Raw genomic sequence first — 20675 nt, forward strand, 5'->3', positions numbered from 1 at the left:
AATTATTTCTTTCTTTGTGGTGGGATTAATAAAGTTCTAGTCTCTTAACTATACTGTGTATTGGATCTATAGGACTTATTTACTTACTAGTTGCAAGTTTATACCCTTAAGCAATCTCTCTCCTATACCCCCACATACTCCCATCCCTGTAATCATGATTTAACTCTTTTTTATGAGTTCAGCTTTTATAGATTAAACATACAAGTGATATATATCATATTTGTCTTTTTTTTGTCTGATTTGTCTCATTTAGAATAATACCCTCATAGTTCATTTGTATTGTCACAAGTTGCAGGATTTCCTTCTTTGTTGTGGACAAATACATTTCCTGTATGTGTGCTTGTGTGTGTATTTTTCTTCTTTATCCACACTTATTAATGAATACATTGGTTGTTTCCTTCCATATCTTAGCTATTGCGAACAACTACAGGAACTGTGGAAGTGCACATCTCTCTTTAATATTTTATTTTATTGGATATGTATCCAGAAGAAGAATTGAGGGATCATATGATAATTCTTTTTTTTTTTTTTTTTTTACTTTTTGAGGAATCTCATACTGTTTTCTATAGTGCCTATACCAATTTACATTCCCACTAGCAATGTACATAGGTACCTTATTCTCCACATCCTCTTCAATACTTGTTGTTTTTTATCTTCTTGATAGCAGCCATCCTAACAGGTGTGAGGTGGTATGTCATTGAGGTTTTGATTTGCATTTCCCTTATAACTACTAAAGTTGAGCATTTTTTTCTATCTGTTGGCCATTTGCATGTCTTTATGGGAAACACGTCTGTTCAGGTCCTCTGCTAATTTTTAATTGTTTTTTGTTGTTGTTGTTGTTGAGTTGTATGAATTCTTTATAATATATGTTGGATACTAGCCCCTTATCTTAGTTATCATTTGCAAATATCTTCTCCCATTCAGTTGGTTGCCTTTTTATTTTGTTCATGGTTTATTTTTCTATCTAGAGCTTTTTAATTTGATGTTGTCTCATTCATTTATTTTTGCTTTAACTTTACTTATCTTTGGGGACAAGTTCACAAAAACCCCTCTGTGATTAAGGCCTATAAGATTACTACTAATTATTTTCTGCTATGTATTTTGTTGTTTTAGGTCTTATATTCAAGTCTAGTCCATTTTGAGTTAATTTTTATGTCTGGTGTCAGATAACAATCTAGTTTCATTCTTTTGCATGTGGCTTTCCAGTTTTCCCAACACCATTTATTGAAGAGGCTTTTCTTTTTCTATTCTATGTTTTTGGCTCTATTGTCAAAAATCAATTGCTCATATATATGTGTATGTTTATTTGGGGTCTTTTTGTTTCCACACAAATTTAATGTTTTTTTTTTCATTCTATTGCCTTGAAATTTATTGGGCAAATCCTTTGGAATTTGTTGGGCATTGTACTAAATATGTTATCACTTTAGGTAACAAGACCATTTTAACTGTGTTGATTCTTCTAATCTATGAACACAAATATCTTCCCATTTCTTTGTGTCTTCTTTAGCTTCTTTCAACAATGTCTTACAGTTTTCAAGTAGGTCCTTTATTTTCTTTGTTTATTTCTGTGTTTTATCCTTATTGTTACATTTGCAAATGAATTTGTTTTCCTCTTTTTCTGATATTTCATTTTTACTATGTAGGAATACAATGAATTTTTGTACATTGATTTTGTATGCTGCACTTTACTGTATTTGTTTATTGTTTCTAAAAGTCTGTTGGTGGAGTCTTTAGGGTTTTCTATATATACAATAATGTCAGCTGCAAAAAGTGACAGTTTTACTTATTCAGTCCCAATTTAGATGCTTTTTATTTCTTTTTATTTCCTGATTGCCAGTACATGTTGAATAACAATGGCAAGAGTGAACATTCTTTTCTTATTCTTGATTTTAGATGAAAAACTCTCAGTTTTTTGCTCTTGAGTATGAAATTAGCAGTGGGTTTGTCATAATATAGCCTTCATCATGTTGAGGTATTTTCCTTCTATACCTACTTTATTAAGTATTTAATTATAAATGGATGTTGTATTTTATCGGATGCTTTTTTTGCATCTATGATTTTTAGCCTTTATTTTGTCAATGTGGTGTATCAGACTGATTGATTTGTATCCCTGGAATGAACCCCACTTGATACGTATTTTGTATTTGATATGCTAGTATTTTGTTTAGGACTTTTGCATTTATGTTCATCAGTGAAATTAGCCTATGATTTTCTTTCTCTTATGTTAATCCTGCCAGTTTTTGATATCAAGGTAATGTTGATTTCACAAAATGAGATAGAAAGTATTGCCTCTTCAACTTTTTTTTGGCAAATTTTGAGAAGGATAAGTATGCAATCTTTGAATGACAGGATTCACTGGTGAAGACATCTGGTCTCAGACTTTTGTTTTTGGAAAGATTTTTTGATAACAGTTTCAATTTTCTTACTGCTGACCAGTCTATTTAGGTTTTCTAGTTCTTCATTGTTCAGTCTAGGAAAGTTATACATTTCTAATAACTTGTCCATTTCTTCTAGGTTATTGAATTTGATGGAATATAACCATTTATAGTATTCTTGTATTAGCTTTTGTATTTCTTTGGGGTTCCTTTAACTTCTTTTTCATTTCTGATTTTATTTGAGTCTTTTCTCTTTTTTCCTGGAGTCTAGCCAAAGGTTTGTCAGTTTTATTATTTTATTTATCTTTTCAGAGAAGCAGAGCTTTGTTGTATCAATATTTTCTATTGTGTTTTTGTTATCTATTTTGTTTAATTTTGATCTAATTTTTATTATTTTCTTCCTTCTACTGACTTTGGGCTTCATTTGTTCTTTTTTAGTGCTTTAGTGGAAATGTTAAATCGTTGATTTGAGATTTTTTTTGTTTCTTGAAGCTTCTAATGCGATAAACTTTTCTCTTAGTACCACTTCTGCTGCATCCTTAAATTTTTGACATGTATTATCATTCCCATTTGTCTCTGCATCTTTTGATCTCTTATTATTTTTTTTTGACGCTGTAGATGTTCAGTAGCATGTTGTTTAATCTCCAGATATTTGTGGGGTTTTTTAGTTTTCTTTTGCAGTTGATTTCAAACCATTGTAGGTGGAGCATGTACTTTGTGTAATTTCAATCTTAAATTTACTGAGACTAGTTTTCTGCCCAACATATGGTTTATCCTTCAGAATGTTTCATGTGCACTGGAAAATAATGTATATTCTGGTGTTCTGAATATCTTTCATGTCAATTTTGTCTAATGTGTCATTTAAGGCTAATATTTTCTTACTGATTTTCTGTTTGGATGGTCCATCCATTGCTGTCAATAATATATTTAGATCCCCTATATAATCATATTTTTGTCAGTTTTTTTTTCTTTAGTTCAGTTAGTAATTGCTTTATATATTTTGGTGCTCGCAGATGGGGTGCATATATAATATATTGATGTGTTATGTCTTATTAATGTATTGACCTTTTTATCATTAAAAAAGGTCCATCCTTTTTTTCAGATTCTATTTATTTATTTTAGAGAGGAGAGAGAGATAGAGATAGAGAGAAAGAGAGAAGGGAGAAAGAAGGGTAGAGGAGCAGGAAGTATCAATTCCCATATGTGCCTTGACCAGGCAAGCCTGGGGTTTCGAACTAGTGACCTCAGCATTCCAGGTGGATGTTTTGTCCACTGCAACACCACAGGCCAGGCTATAAAAGGTCCATCTTTGTCTCTTCTTTATATTGAAATCTATTTTGTCACATATAAGTGCAGTTATACTGGCTTTTTTCTAAATGGCATAAACTTAGAGTATCATCTTTTACTGGTTCACTTTGAACCTGTGTTTGTCTGTAGGTTTTTTTCATGCCACCATGATGCTGATGTCCTTTTTTCCTAAGATGTTTATCTTACCATTAAGAAAGAATAAACACTTGAGGGATATAGGCTCTTTGGGTTGTAATTTTTAGCCCTGAGTGTTTAGAAGAATGAGAGAGAGTAGAGTTTTTATACAGCCAACCTGTTTACACCTGATTGACCAGTGCTTTCACAGTTCTGGGTGGTTTTTGACAACTTCTAAGGTGAAGACCATGATTATCTGGACTCAAGAAAGAGTCCAGTACTATGGCTAAACATCTTATGATACAGAGGATGGATCCCTACCAAAAAGGAATATCCTGTTACAATGGTGATAATTTTATTATTTACTTCTCTTTGCTGTAATCATCATTACAGTGTGTGCTATTTATTGCATCCAAAACATATTTTCTTTAGCTTTTGGCTCGTACAATTGTACAATTGATGGATGTAATGTATACTTAGATCTTTTTTTTTTTTTTGTATTTTTCTGAAGTTGGAAACGGGGAGGCAGTCAGACAGACTCCTGCATGTGCCCAACTGGGATCCACCTGGCACACCCACCAGGGGGCGTCACTCTGCTGCAACCAGAGCCACTCCAGCACCAGAGGCAGAGGCCATGGGGCCATCCTCAGCGCCCAGGCCAACTTTGCTCCAATGGAGCCTTGGCTGTGGAAGGGGAAGAGAGAGACAGAGAGGAAGGAGAGGGGGAGGGGTGGAGAAGCAGATGGGTGCTTCTCCTGTGTGCCCTGGCCGGGAATCGAACCCAGGACCCTTGCACGCCAGGCCGATGCTTCACCACTGAGCCAACCAGCCAGGGCCTACTTAGATCTTTTTAACAACATTGATGAGGAATTGTTCACAATATCATATTGATTCTCGAATCGACATTTTAACATTTTTGCCAGTTTGATGAGATATTTTGAATTTTTATTATTTCCATTAAAAAAATAACTAAATATATTTCTTGTCATTGGTTTTTCTCTTCTGTGAATTGATCTTTCCTTTGTGTCCAATAATTCTGCCCCATAGTAATGAGAAATCAGATACCAGCCAAGGACATAACCTGAGTTCTGTAGAAATATAATTATTTTCAATTATTTGAGTGTAAAGATTAAAGCTACATACTATAGTAGTCCATTAAAGGGTTAGTATAGTCATATTTTTATACAATTTAGAGAAGTTAAAAGGAGAAATTAAACCTCACTTCAAACATTTTTTAAACACCAACTGAAAAACATTAAGCTAGAACTGTCATTTATAAATGTACCTCATTTAAGGGAAATTAAATATATAAATTATCCTAGAAATAGATTAATTAGAGCAGGTTGTTATGAGGACATCTGATTACTTATGTGAAATAATCATTCATTAGGGTTCCTTCAAATAGTAAATGCTCTACTACGGCTTTATTTTTACTTGTTTCTTTAAGAACTTCTAATGAGAGGCTCATCTGTAGATGAATAACAGAGCTTTGTCTTTGTGCATCTTATCTAGAATAAGATAAATTACCCAGTACTTCAGTGGAGCCCCTGGTTGACAGAGATTGCTGTAAGCCTCAGAATGTTATTAATTTGAGCATGTAAACATAACAGGGTTTGTTCTGGAGACAACAGAAATACTTGTCTTGGGAGAAATAACAGAGACTATAGAATTTATAACTATTCAAATATTAGTACCTGTACTTTATGATATTAATAAATAGACCCAATTCATACTGTTATTAAATATATATCTTATACAAAAGAAGAATGGATATAATTAAACAAATACTAGAAAAAATACTTAGTTTACCATTTTTAAGTGATTAATACAAACCCAAAATGTCATTTATTCAAGTGGATTATGCTTTATGACATTAATTTTATCCTAAAGATCTCAAGTCAATGTTCTGTAAAATCATTATAAGATAAATCTAGTGTGAATCCTTCATGAAAATAATGAAACATTTTGTAATATTGTTTGTTTATATGTTGAATTTTCTTAAGGGGCTTAACAGTATTAAAAAAATACTGTAAGATGCATCAGTTCTTCTTTGTTTTCAGTGTCATTATCTTGTAATATGTAGTAACTGTTTCCATGAATACAATTCCTCATAAAAAATTTTTCAAATTCTAATGAGACATTAGAATCAAACAACATGAAGATTGTTCTAGTAAAAAAAAATACCCTGGAGTTTTTATTTTTAAATAATGAAATAATGTTGCAGAAATTAATCAACAAGGCAGAAAATACAATAAGGTGTTGCATGTGCCCAATATACATCTATTTATTAATGCATATGCCAGAGGATCACATTGTATTATGCATTTGAAGAAGTCATTAACAAAGCAATTGCCTATCAATTTAATATGAATTAGTGGATCTCATTGGTCTGTGTTTTCACACCCAGTAGCAGAATGGTTCTGAGAGTCACGATAATATTAATTTTGGTTCTTAACATATCAGACCAACGTATTTGCAAAACACAATCACTGTAACTGATTTTTTTTTCTGTCTGTATATGTTGTCCACTAACTGTTATGAGCATAAGTTTCAGAGTACTGTTCTACAGCCAAGTATTTAGATAGACTAAAAAGCCAAACCAAAAAAAATACAGAAAATGCAAATATTCATAAACTATTTTATATTCAAAATCCAATCTAGTTATGTACCATGCTGTATTGTGTTCTTATCTCCTCTGATGCATCTTGGTCTTATAAAATAACATAAATTACAAAATTGTAAGCAATTTCTTCAGACTTTTACATTTTTCATTCAGTAGATGAAGACAACTTTTTGCTTTAGTGCAATATATGGCAATGCTGTATTCAGTACAAATCATTAAATATTTTTAAAAGAAAAAAGCATTTAACTTATAGTCCTTTTATTAAGGAGTTAGACATAGCTGTCAGAGGGAAAACATTAACAGTATAGTTACTTATCAGAGACAATTAAAAAAATAACCTTCCACTACATGACTTTCTAAAGAATAAAATTTGATAAAGCCAAGACATAATGCTAGATGGCAAATGCATCAAATTACCTTTTTAACAAATGTGATGTGACCTTGGCAGTTTTGAGAACAAATTTTGTCAATATATCAAACATTGTTAACAAACTCTATTTAGCATTGCTCTGTATAAGGTTTTTAATAGCATTTCTTCACAGTGATATTTCAGAAAGGTTGGAAACTTGTCAGCAGAAAATATTTTTCACCTTTTCTATTTTAATTTGTATGCAAAAATCATCACAATATATCTGCAACTATAAAATTACAAATGCTTTCTAGTGGTGACTGCATTTCTAATTATGATAGAAAAGGGTATTTGTAAGACATCTACAATGAGGTAAATCTAAATAAAACAGGATTTGAGAAACAAAACCTTTCTGATCAATGGGCAATATAAACTAATTTAACAAAGACAATAGACAAACTCAAAAGACTGATTGTTTTTTTAGTATGCATAATGAAGTGAAAAACATTTAAAAAGATCTGGATATTTCACTTTACATCATAATTTTGGCACTTCATGAAACATTTATTTCCGAAAGACCAGAAATGGTATAAAAGTTCAGCAGGTTTTCCTGTAGACATTGTACGTGAGTACTGGCAAACACTGAAACATAGTGAACTAGACATTCCTATGTATTTGCACACGCATGCAGAAGTTAAACAATTATAGTTTATGAATTGTCGAGTATTACTTTCAAGCACTCTCTTCAGCTGATCTTGTTTCAGATTTAAGTCTGACAAATTCTTTAGCCACATCATCGCTGGTCCTCTGAGAGAGTATTCTGAGAATAGTCAACCCAGTTTCATCCATAGAAACATTTTTCAGAAGAGGATACCATGCCCCATAGCTTCCCTTCTCTGCTATGTTCTGTAGCTGAATTACTGTCATTCCAATAATTCGATCTTCTCGGGCAAAGCAGTAATCCTTAACGGAGAGATGAAGTTCATAGGCTGCTGGGCGGTTTTCTTTACCCAGAATGCTGTGTGGATTAAAATGAGACTCAGAGACATGGACAAGAATGTGATGGTAATGGGAGGGGGGGAGAAAGGAAAAAGAGGGGGAGGGGCGGGGCACAAAGAAAACCAGATAGAAGGTGATGGAAGACAATTTGACTTTGGGTGAGGGGAATGCAACATAATCAAATGTCAAAATAATCTGGAGATGTTTTCTCTGAACATATGTACCTTGAATTATCAATGTCACCGCATTAAAATTAATAAATTTTAAAAAAATTATGAATTTTGAGCAAATATTTTATCTCACTTAGGAATATAGTTCTTAAAATACTGTTAAAAATGTTACACATTGCTCAGACTATTATACTGACAAAGAGAATATCACTTTTTTATTCTGATATATATATATATTATTTAAATTCTACTTAGATTTTCCTTATATAGGTATTACTTGCTATCTAACTTAACAACTCATTTTCCTAGATAGAAATAGGATAGCTAAATATGCTTTGATGCTTTAATGTTAAGTTTGTTAATAGAAGCTGGAATTAAAATATTATGGTGGACTTAATCATTGGGGCAGGGTCTCCCCACTGATTCAGGGGTAGGATGGGGTTTCTAGGGATCATGGGAATTTAGCCAGAGTAAGGGGTAGGTGTTAAAAATTTTCTGTACCATTTCAATATCAGTTATTATAATCTCTTTTCTTTACTTCTAGCTCCTGGATATGCTGTTATACCTAGGAGCCTTTTCTCAGGGGAGTACACTGCACAGATTATCAAGCACTATTTACAAGATGCTAAATTGGATACAACTCTCCAGAGTAAATTAGTTCTAGCAGAGCTGGTACTTCAGTGCCAATTCTTTAAAATGGCAATAGTTAGGCTTGTCAAGTGTGGGGCTGCAGATGACCTCGACGACTAACAACTCAGGACAACCTGTCAGGGCACAACTGCGCATAATGTAGAAGGAAGAGTGGTAACGTGCTAAGAATACACCCCACCCTTTAATTCTTCCTCAGATATTCTTGACTTCAAAATAAATATACATCTATTCCTCAGCTGAACAAGCTTCCACATTTCTTCCTTTTTTTAAATAAATTTTTATTAGTTTTAATGGGGTGACATCAATAAATCAGGGTACATATGTTCAAAGAAAACATCTCCAGGTTATCTTCCTTTTCTAAGTGACATTTTCTAGTCAAACATATTTGCAGATTCAAACTTTCTTGAGTTTGGACCTGTGTGTTGGACTGCAAAGCCCTGTACCCTGAGTACTTCTTTAAATTCAGTTCATCTCCCTCACTTGCCCACACTATTTATTGTTTCTTAAATATATCAGACAGGCCCTGCTTTAGAGTCTTTGCACTAGCAATTTTGCTTGGCCTGAAATGCTCTCAACACTTTTCTCTGCTTAACTGTTTCATTTTTCCCCCCTCAGGTTTCAACTTAAAAGTCACATGCTCAAAGAGGCTTCCCTGAACACCTAATCTAAGTAGTTAATAATCATTCTATTACATCTCTCTGTTTTCATTCTCTGCATGATACCATCAAGATAAAGTTTTATTTATTTGTTATTTTGTTTATTATACATTCCTCATCTCTAGAAAGTAACTTCCATGAGAGCAGAGAAATCCTATTATGTATCCTCAGTTCTTATAATATTGCCTGATACATGGTAAGCACTGAACAGATACTGACTGAGTGGAAGGAAGGAACTGAAAACATAGCCTTTTTCAGCTGCATGAAAACAGTGATGAACATGAATGCTTAAAGCAATAGATTTTTCTTTCCTTAGTGAAGCCAGTACCATTCCTACCCTGAATTCTTCAGTAAGTTTAGCTATACAGTGGCTATTGCCTGGTTGAATAAATGAGTTGGATCATGACTTACAACTGAAATGTTTCATTGTACTTGGGTGACCAGGTGTTGCTTTTTGTCTTTGTGCCTTGTTTTCTTTTCTTGTCTCCAAGGTTGGGTCCCAGCATACAAACTTCCACAAAAGGGCGGAACATTGCAGTGGTCTGCCAGTTTAGGTTATTGATAGCCATCACTAAAAACCAAAGAGGGGAAGAGATACAAACTGTTAGCAAATGAGTATGTAGAATCTTTGCCTCTCCCTTCAGTCCTTATAATGAATTCTTATTTTACAAAATGATCTATGATTTAAATTTGATAGTGTCCTAATGCCAACGACAAGAAAATATCCTTGAAGGAAACAATTTACATTCTGGAATGCACACTTGATGGGGCTGTAAGCTCTTAGCTGTATGGCATTGGCATAGCTGTGGCAAAAAGTTAGCTGTAATTAAAATGACATTTGTTACTAATAAAAAGTTATAGCTTCTGCGTAAAAACGTGTTTTTCTTATTAAAAATTGTCATTATGTTCATCATGAAATATTTAGAAAATATACAGAAAATACACTTAAAAGCTATAATTTTTTAGAGGAAGTAATATTTTGTTGTATATGGTTTCATTATTTAGTTACTTCATATATAGAATGGGACTATAATATATTACAGTCTTGTAAGTAGCTGTATTTTTTAAATTCATCATGATATCTTTGCAATGCATTATATATTTTTCAACTGCAAATATTCCACTCTATGGATATTCCATCCTATATTTACCCAATCAGCTATTGTTAAACACATCTGTTTCCTAAGTTCAGGCATCATAAATAGTTCTTAAATGTACCTTCTCATATATATACTTTGCTCATTATTTAATAATAATATCCTTAAGAAAGTGTCTTATAACTAAAATTGAATGCAAAAGTTTCATAAAACTTTTGGCATTTCCTGCATAGTAACAAAATATTTTAGGATATTGGCCTACTGTATAGGCATGTGCATTTATCTGTATACTTACCTATATTGTACATAATCTATTATAGACTATAACAATATTCTTTTTATAATACAAAGATATATTAGGTAATACAATGCTAAAATATATTAGCAAGCCTTGGTTTTAATTAAAGTGGATATTATTACATTGTTTAAAATGACTAAATCTATAATATAAAAGCTGAATATGATTCTATTGAGCAAAATATTAACTATTAAATTTTACCTTTGGAATATTCCCTGCATTCCAATGATGTTTTTTTTACCATATAAAACCAATATATTAAAACATCATTAAAATAAAATCAAACCAGTTGTTGGAAATCACATAGAAAATAAATATTGCTAGAGTATGTGAATATTAAGAACATACTGACTTAAAATCTAAAATTTCATTGGCAAGTTATGGAGCCAACCATAGCATTAACATTCAATATATATATATGGCATATATATGGCATAAACCACAGAGACAATATTCAAAATATACATTTGTAATGTAATCACCAATGCAGTTAAACCATTTAGATATTTCAAATTATATAGGCTAATCATTTGTGCCATTTATTTGTTTTTAAATAAAAGTTCTGGTTCAGGAAAAAATTCTAAACATGCCCTAGAATCATTTAATATACATATTTAAAAACAGATCCAAGAAAAGAAATTACTATTTTTTCAGAAATTAAAGTCTAATGAGTAAGTTGATGTATCTGGACCCAAAGTATACCTTTGACAGTGACTTTATGCTCTCCAGTGCCTGGGGTGGTTGTGATGTCCACATGAACGGATATCTGACCCACTGAATCTTTGGAAGAATGACCTGCAAATAAGCAGAAGTTTACTGGCCTGAACTTTTAGATTACTTAATAGTGGACAGCTACATTCTCCACATAAGGACCTAAAGTATCCCTTTCTGGAAATAATTGGTTCGAGGAGAGACTAACACATAAGCATTTTGCTGCAATATAGTGTGATAAGTTCTATCACATATTTATAAGGTCTTCTGATGGCATAAAAAGCAGCCAGTTTTAACCTGGGTAAAAAATTAAGCATGTTGTACAGGAAAGTGCCTGTGATTCAGGGTCAGATAAACTTGAATTTAAATCACAGTTATGCCGCTGCTGATTCTGTGATAAGAATTTGCTGTATTCTCAAGTTTTAATTTTCTCATTTGTAAAATAGGAATAATAACACTAATATTTTAGTATGTATATATTATATACACATTTAACATATCACCTATGAACATATACATTTTTCCACAATCAGAAGCACACACTTTATCCTTTACCTTACCTTTATTATTTCACCTAAAAATATATTATGAATATCAATCCATTTCAGTATACATAAATGTATCATTCATTCTTTAATATAGCCGGAATATCACAACACTTAATACAAAGTAAATGTTCAATAAGTATTTGCTTAAACATTACTGAGCTGTTTACAAATAATTAAAACAGCAAAATATTTAAAACATTTAAAATAATGGTTGCCTTATATTATGTTATATGAATATATATTTAACCATATTTCAATTGTTCCCAATTCCTTGCTAGTTTAAACAAACTATAATGAATATTTTTATGTTGATTTATGTTGCTCTGTTGTATAATTTCTAGAAATGAAATTTGCCAATTTGAAATTTTAATTTTGCGCCAAAGAGATTATAACAATTTACATTTGTATATGCAACATATGAGATGAACAAGAATTATACATTTCTAAAAATAAACTATTAATAACCAAATCTAAAAATAGAAGGTTCTAAGAAACTTCCATTTTCTAACCTCAGAGAATCATTGGATTTGGGCCTGAACCTCTTACTAGGACCTGCTGGGAAGAGCCAGCTCATCACAAGAACCCCTGCCTCTCCACCTGGCCATTTGATAATAAAAGAATTGAAAGATAGCCCTGGCTGGATAGCACGGTTGGTTAGAGCATCATCCCAATATGCAAAGGTTGCCAGTTCAATCCCTGGTTATGGCACATATAGGAACAGATATTTCCTATCTCTGGATATACAGAGATATTTCTATCTCTCTTGCCCTTCCTCTCTATCTAAAAATCAATCCATTAATAAAAAAATTTGAATGGAAATGCTTCTAAAATTTTTCCAATACCCTTAGGTTTTGTGAAACAATGAGTCTTGTTAGGGATTGTCACAGTTGGGGCAAAGAGGCAGGCACCTCGGAGGCATGTGGTGAGCAGTACTAGCTCAAGTGCAGCAAGAATAAGTAGCCAAGCCCTGAGCCTTGCAGAGTCCATCAATGCTCCAGGTTGCTATTTGGAAATGAGTCTTACACCATCAGTTTTACAAGCTTCTGTTTCCTCAAAGACAATGAACTGGAAGAACCCTAACATTATTCGATGACTCTTAAATAATGACCACTAATGGTCACCACTGATGTTTAAATAAAGAGTCACTTGTTGTTTTCCTCTCTTTTCTTCCTTCTCAACATCAAGGAAACTACCATCAGAAAAAAGAGGAAAGGCACACAGGAGAGAAGCCCATGTCTTCCTCCTCCTTCTATTGCTGGAATCACTATTTTGTGTTTACAGATAGGAAAGGGACCTGCGAATCCAGTAAGTGATTAAAGATTTAATGTCAACAGGACAAGGTCTTAAAAACTGGAATAACTTTCTAATAGTGCAAGTCTCTAATATGTCGTGGACCTGGACTGTGATATCAGTAAGGGAGGTGTCTATGCAGTAGAAAGTAAGTTTATTGCTAGGGGACAGTCTCTTTCCTGGTTCTAGTAGTTTTTTCTTCCCCTTGATACTGTTGTTTAAGAGAAGTTAGTTTGCTATTCCTTCTGTCTCCTTTGTATCCTGCCTATACCTTTGTATATGTTTATTAAATCTTTATCAAATAATCTTAATTTGGGTGTGTCTTTTGATTTCTGCTGGAATCTTGGTTTATAGAGTTAACATCTTTGATTTGCTCCTAACTTGAATGGAAATGCTTCTAGAATTTTCCCAATACCCTAAGGTTTTGTGGAACAATGAGACAATCTTTTGGGTGGAAGGGCAGGGTATAAAATATGATGCTCACTACTTAGCAACTTTTATCATTATAGATTTCAGAAGAAAAACATGCTTAAGTAAGCTCTTAAAAGTTGAGTTAGAATGCATATTTTAAACAAAGGAAGCAGAATATATAGCCTAAGCACATGTGCAGACGTGTAAAACAGAACGGTGTGTCCTGAAAACTGTTAGTTTGGTGTGAATGGAGCATAGATGATGGAGTAGCAACAGGAACCATTAGAGAAAATAGTGGTGCCTTGAATACCATATTAAAAATCTTTAGACATTATCCTAGTGCTGCTGAGAAGTTTCCTAAGTTTTTGGCCATGAATGGCATAGTCAGATTTTTGAAAAAAATTCTTTCATTTGCATAAAGGATGAAATTCCTACTCTCATCAGTTCATTCTTTTCTGGAAAACATCTCATTATATTATGAATCAAGTCCTAAAAGCCAGCCCTTCACTTGGATGCTTCTGATTACTTTTTACTTCATCTTCAATGGCTGGTCCATGCTGTCATCTTTAGCCTGATTCTTCATAACATCATATTTTCATCAAGACAAATCACATATTTGGAAAATTCTTTATCTATTGGCCTATGAAGCCCTGTTCAAACACCTCTACCATAAAATACTTTTATTTAAAAAATTTTATAAAAAAATCTGCAATTAAACCCTGACCAGATAGCTTGGTTGGTTAGAGGATCATCTGGAAACATGGAGTTTGCTGGTTTGATTTCTAGTCAGGGCACATACAGGAGCAGATTGATGCTCCTTTCTCTCTCTTGCTCTCTCCTTCCTTCTCATTAAAATCAATAAAAAAATAAACATTAAGAAAACCTGCAATTATGTTCTTGATTTCCTCACTACTATAATATAGTACAAATTCCCTGGGCAATGGACTCAGACTGTTCTATGAATATGGTCTCAGTCACTTACTAAGAGATCATTAAAACTTTATGAACTTTTATTTACTTATTTTTATAGCACCTACCTGGCAGTATTGCAATGAGAATAAGTAATTAATTTCTTAAAATATTTTTTCATTTTTTTAGAGTAGAGAGAATGAGAGAGAGAGAGAGAGAAGCGAGGAGGAGCAGGAAGTATCAACTCCCATATGTACCTTGACCAGGCAAGTCCAGGGTTTTGAACTGGCAACCTCAGCATTCCAGGTTGATGCTTTATCCACGGTGCCACCACAGATCAGGAAAACATTTTTCTTTTTTTTTTTTAAGACTTTATTAATTTTAGAGAGAGAGAGAGAGAGAGAGAGAAAGAAATGGAAAGGGGGGAGGAGCAGGAAGTATCAACTCCCATATGTGCCTTGACTGGGCAAGCCCAGGGTTTGAAACCAGTGACCTCAGTGTTCCAGGTTGACGTTTTATCCACTGTGCCAGCACAGGCCAGGCTGATTTCTTAAAATGTAGAATATTTTGTGCCTTCCTATATAACAACTGTTATAAACCATATATAATAGCTGTCTAGCATATGGATCCAAGTTTATTATTCAATTATTAACAGAACAATTTAAAGTATTAAATCCCTTGAACCGTCAAACATAATGCCCACATTATAAAAATTACTTAAAAATCCATGGATATTATGGTTGTCAAGATCAAAGACTGCAAAAAGACAACTCTGGAGTGACTAGAGCTCTTCCTAACAAATTCAGAATTCCTACTTTCCTCCCCAACACTTTCCAGTAGAATAGTGGTGGCAGATTTTTAGAGCCCTCAAATATTTAATAGGAAAATCTGCTCCCTATATTAAAAGCTTTCATTACCAAAACTCTGGTAAAATGACTTTTCTTAATTAATAAAGGGTTATTGTTTGTTTCTTTATTACTGAAACCATAGTTAATGAGAAAACACCTTTCAGCATCCCTGAATATGTATTCAGTTTGTGTAATGGCCTCTAATGTGATAACTGAATTTCAAAGTCTGCTCAGTGCCTAGGTTTGTGGTGAAAACTTTTATGGGTGATCTTAATGTATTGCTACAAGCAGGATGTCACTATGGCTGGTTTCCACTAATGTAAACATCAAAAAAGTGATAGGCCAGTTCTGATAAATTTTTAAATAGTAGAAGTCTTCCATCAAAGCACTCACTAGGTATGATTTCTTCTCCTGAGTTTCTAATGGTCAAAGTAATTTAAAGGCTTTAGTTGTGTTGTTATAGACCTTGAAAGATTTCTATGGTAGAAAATATAAAATTTTAATTAGGAAAATATGTGAGTTTCTGTTTGGTGCCTTCAATTATGGAGGAACAATCTTCTGCTTTTTCAAAACAACAAACAACTAATGTAATGGCCTGAAACCTTTTAAAAGATGCTCTTTAAATGCATAGATGTAAGTTTTCCCTTTTTACAAATTACTTTTGGGTAGTCCTCCACTTGTACATCCTTTGTGTGTGTGTGTGCTTTCTTAAGAGTCATGGACAGCTGCATTGGAAAGAGAAAGACATTAAAATTTTCACTTATGTACTCAGCAGTGCCTGAACACTTTTGTGAAAAACCTCCTGGGTGGAAACATTTACGAGACTCTCAAAATGCACATTTTCTTTTCGAGCACAACATGTGAAATTTACTGCTCAATCAAGTCAAACATAGTCTTGAGAACTGACTGCTTAATGTGGCACAACCTAAAAACGTAGAATTAGGAAAGCAATAGAGTAGAAACAACTGGTTTAAAAGGGTTGATCATTATTGCAATTATTGCCTAATAGTCATGCTATTCATTATTGTCACTTTAGAGAGCCAGGTTTGTGCTTTCATGGCCTGGAGTTTATACCACTCCCTAGCACCATCTTATGCCTTATATTGCAGTTAGTGATGCAGATTTTTTTTTTCTTCCTAACTACATTCCATTATGGCAGGAAACCTCCACCAATAGTCCATACTTTCTATCACTAATTCCTACAATAAACTTGTAATATTCTTTTGCCATATATTAAATGACCAATTTATAGTTATTTATCTATTAAACATGCAAGCAATTCTCACTTTACATGGTGTGATATGCCCAGATTCCACTTTCCACAGTTCAGTTCATTGTCACCTGTCTCCCAACCAGACGTTCAAATTTGAGCTATCATGGTACATTAAATGTGTATCCTTGCATATTATCAGTTATCAATCACATCACTTCTTTCCAAATCTCTTGGTGATTGGTCATTGTGCATCTGTTCAGTTCACCCAGAACTGAGGATAAAAGGGCTATATTGAGATGGTAGGAGAGGCAGAGACACATTCCCACTAAAATCACACCCTTGGCACAGCATTTCCCCCAGACCAACAAACAGAGAAACAAACAAAAAACAGAGCTTCCTTCTTCCTTAGTAGCAAGGGGTCTCCCACATCAGGCACCCGAAACCTTGAGATTTGCACCAGAGAGATAAACCCCCAAAGTGTTTAACTCTGAAAACCAACAGGTTAACATAGAGCTGTAGGGAACAGAGATTCTGCTCTTTAGCATAAAAGCAATATTTTGAAAAGAGCCTATATCCTATGTGAAAAATATTTATTTGCTAACTTTAAAGCTTCTTCTAGAGAGGTAAACTTCTTTTGAGACTCGAGGAATGCAGATGCTGGTGGGATCCATTTCTGTTCTTCTTTTATATTGCTAGCACCAACATGGTGGTATCATTTTTGCACTCTTTCTCTAACCTGCTAACGGGGGCAAGCAAACAGGCCCACTCCCATGCTTTGCTCCAAAAATGGACCCCACACTGACCTACTCCTGCAGCCCTGCCCAAACCAGTAGGTGTGCACAGTCCACACAGGAACACACTGTGAGTGCCAGGCGCTGGTGGTCAGGGCAGATTGCCTTTCTAGGACCCACAGCTTTGAAATAGACCGTTTTAGAGACAACAAAGAACTAAGGAAAAGTTAAACATTAAGTGTTATCTCCTGTGCAAGGCCACTGCTTTTACACTAGAAGAGAGCTAATATATAGAAACAATCATCGAAAGTCAAGCAAAATAAGGGGTAAAAGAAATATGTTACAAGAACAAAACAAACAGAACAAAACAAGATATGAAAGCAAAGATAAGTAATTTTGTTCCTACCTTTCTCCCTAAAAATGTTAAAGATGATGTTCTTAAAGATGCCCACAAAACTCAGGAGAAGAATAGATGAACACAGTGAAAACTTCAACTAAGAGAAGAGTGGATCCAAGATAGTAGAGATGTAAGAAGATGCTAAACTCGCCCATTCCCATGAGAAAAATCAAACATACATGTATATAGGTAGCACTGACTCCTGTGAGATAACTGAGCATTGAATGAGCAGCTGTGTCAACAAACAAGAGATAGAATAGAGGAGGCTGGGAAGCTGAGAGAGCCCTGGGGAAGATGAACAAACTCTCCAGGGCCAGAGGACCAGGTGAACCCCATTGTTTATGTTCCACTCCACTTTGATTTAAAGCAGGCAGGAGCTCTATCTGGGGGCTTTGGTCTGCCTGATAAATCACTGCACATTGCCTGGAGCCTTTGCCTCTGAACATAGGGAACAAGTAGGAACAACAGGATGTCACCACACACCTGGTCTCCCTACTGAAAGCTCCTCTGGACCGGCAGGCTAATGCCTCAGATGCCATAAGTGCTAGCTAGGCTCCAAATGGCTTTCCCAAACTACCCAGTACATAGAGCCTACACAGAGATCTCTTCTACACAAGACCATGTTCTGTATAACAAACAAATGATGGTATAGAGAAAACTGGAAAGCAAAGAAGCTTTCTAGGAATTGTGGGAATTCTCTGGGGCCTGAGGAGCAGGTGAGCACCATTGTTTACATCTCCATATACCTCCATAGGCTGGGTGGGGGCTCCATTCAGGGGCTCAGGCCTACCTGCAAGGTTAGTGAGAAATGTTTCTAGACATAATGTCTGAGCCAATTTTGATCTGAAAAAAGGGAGTAGGCAGGATCAACAGGGCATTATGGCACACATCTGGCATTCCCATCTGGAGCAGCCCTAGTGTGGTAGGCCAGTTCTCCAGATGCCTTAAGCACCCACTTGGCTCTTACTGACCTGGCAAAACCACCTTGCACTCACAGACTACACAGAGCTTATTTACATAAAAGGTATTTTTCCAAGACTGAAAGAGACAACTATTTCATCTAACTAATATAAACAAACATACAAAGTTAAACCAAATAAAAAGACAGAAGACTATTTCTCAAGTAAAGAAACAAGAAAATTCTTAGAAAAAATGGAAATAAATAACCTGCCTGATAAAGAATTTACGAAAAGATCATAAGAATCTTCAAGGAGCTTGAGAGTAGGCTACAAGAACTTAGGGAGAACTTAGGGAGAATAAAGAATTAGATAGTATAAGAAAGAAACAAGCAGACCTGAAGAATACAATAACTGAAATGAAAAACACATTAGAAGGAATTAAAAGTAGGTTAATTAACAAAGAAGAACATATCAGCAACCTGGAAGACACACCAGTGGACATCAACTTATTAGAGCAGCAGAAAGAAAAAAGAATTAGAAAATTGGAAATAGTTTAAGGGATCTCTGGTATAAGATGAAGCACTCAAACATTGTAGTATAAGGATCACAAAAGTAGAAGAGAGTAAGGAACAGAAACTTTTTTTTTGTAATTTAAGTGAGAGGGGGGGAGATAGACAGACTCCTGAATGCACCCCAACTGAAATCCACCCAGCGACCCCCACCTGGGGCATATATTCTGCCCATCTGGGGCACATGCTTGCAATCGTGCTATTTTTAGCACCTGAGGAAGAGGCTCCCGGGAACCATCCTGAGCACCTGGGGCTAATTGCTCTAATCAATTGAGCCATGGCTGTGGGAGAAGAGCACAAGAGAGAAAGGGGGATGGGGGTGGAGAAGCAGATGGTCACTTCTCCTGTGTGCCCTGACCAGGAATTGAACCTGGGACTTCTACACACTGAGTCAAAGCTCTACCACTGAGCCAACTGGCCAGGGCCCAGAAACTTTATTTAATGAAATAATGGCTGAAAACGTTCCTAACCTGGGAAAGGAAACAGACATCAGGTCCAGGACACATAGAGAGTTCCAAACAAGATGAACTCAAGGAGACCTACACCAAGATTTTTCTTTTTTTGTAGTTAAAATAGCAAATGTTAATGATGAAGGGATAAACTTAAAGGAAGAAAGAGAAAAATTAATGACATACAAAACAACAACAACAAAAAACCCTTTAAAGCTACCAGTTGATTTCTCATCAGCAAGTGTACAGGTCAAACATAAGTGGCAGGACATCTTTAAAGTCTTGAAAGAAAGGAATCTATAATCTACAATAATTCCCCCAGCAACATTATTATTCAGAGTGGGAGAGATAAAGAGTCTTTCAGGCAAGCAAAAACTAAAGGACTTCTGCCTGACCAGGCTGGAGTGTCGGGCTGGGATGCGGAGGACCCAGGTTTGAGACCCCGAGGTCACCAGCTTGAGCGTGGGCTCATCTGGCTTGAGCAGGGCTCGCCAGCTTGAACCCAGGGTCGCTGGCTCGAGCAAGGGGTTACTCGGTCTGCTGAAGGCCTGCAGTCAGGGCACATATGAGAAAGCAATCAATGAACTAAGGTGTCGCAATGTGCAACAAAAAACTGATGATTGATGCTTTTCATCTCTCTGTTCTTGTCTGTCTGTCCCTGTCTATCCCTCTCTCTGACTTTCTCTCTGTTTCTGTAAAAGTAAAAATAAAATAAAATAAAACTAAAAAAACAAAAACAAAACAAAAACTAAAAGACTTCATCATCATTAAGCCAGATTTATACGACATGTTAAAGGGTCTTCTTTTAGCTGAAAAGGAAAGGCCATAATCAGAAATAAGAAAATATGATAAACAGAAACAATCTCACAGGTGAAGCCAATTATTAAATATATACAGCAAGTCAGATATTTAAAAAGCTACTACAAAACTTTTTTTGTTGTATTTTTTTTTAAATATCAAACTCAACTGAAATTACAATAGGTAGTTAGGAGATAACACACAAAAAAATCTAAAATATGACACAAAGCCTGGAGGGGAGAATAAAAATGTAGTCCTTATG

General features: G+C 34.7%; 1 protein-coding gene across 1 annotated transcript in view; it reads right to left on the bottom strand.

Annotated features, from left to right (window-relative positions):
• Window positions 1-6061: 6061 nt before the first annotated feature.
• UNC13C (unc-13 homolog C) overlaps window positions 6062-20675 on the bottom strand; it is a 650594-nt gene continuing 635980 nt past the window's right edge. The window contains exons 30-32 of the mRNA XM_066342502.1: window positions 11343-11435; window positions 9657-9816; window positions 6062-7787 (exon numbers count right to left, since the gene is read on the bottom strand). Coding sequence (XP_066198599.1) covers window positions 7502-7787; window positions 9657-9816; window positions 11343-11435 — 539 coding nt within the window. The 3' untranslated portion in view covers window positions 6062-7501. The remainder of the gene's footprint in view (window positions 7788-9656; window positions 9817-11342; window positions 11436-20675) is intronic.

This window comes from Saccopteryx leptura, chromosome 6, assembly GCF_036850995.1.
Source record: "Saccopteryx leptura isolate mSacLep1 chromosome 6, mSacLep1_pri_phased_curated, whole genome shotgun sequence".
Taxonomy (NCBI): domain Eukaryota; kingdom Metazoa; phylum Chordata; class Mammalia; order Chiroptera; family Emballonuridae; genus Saccopteryx; species Saccopteryx leptura.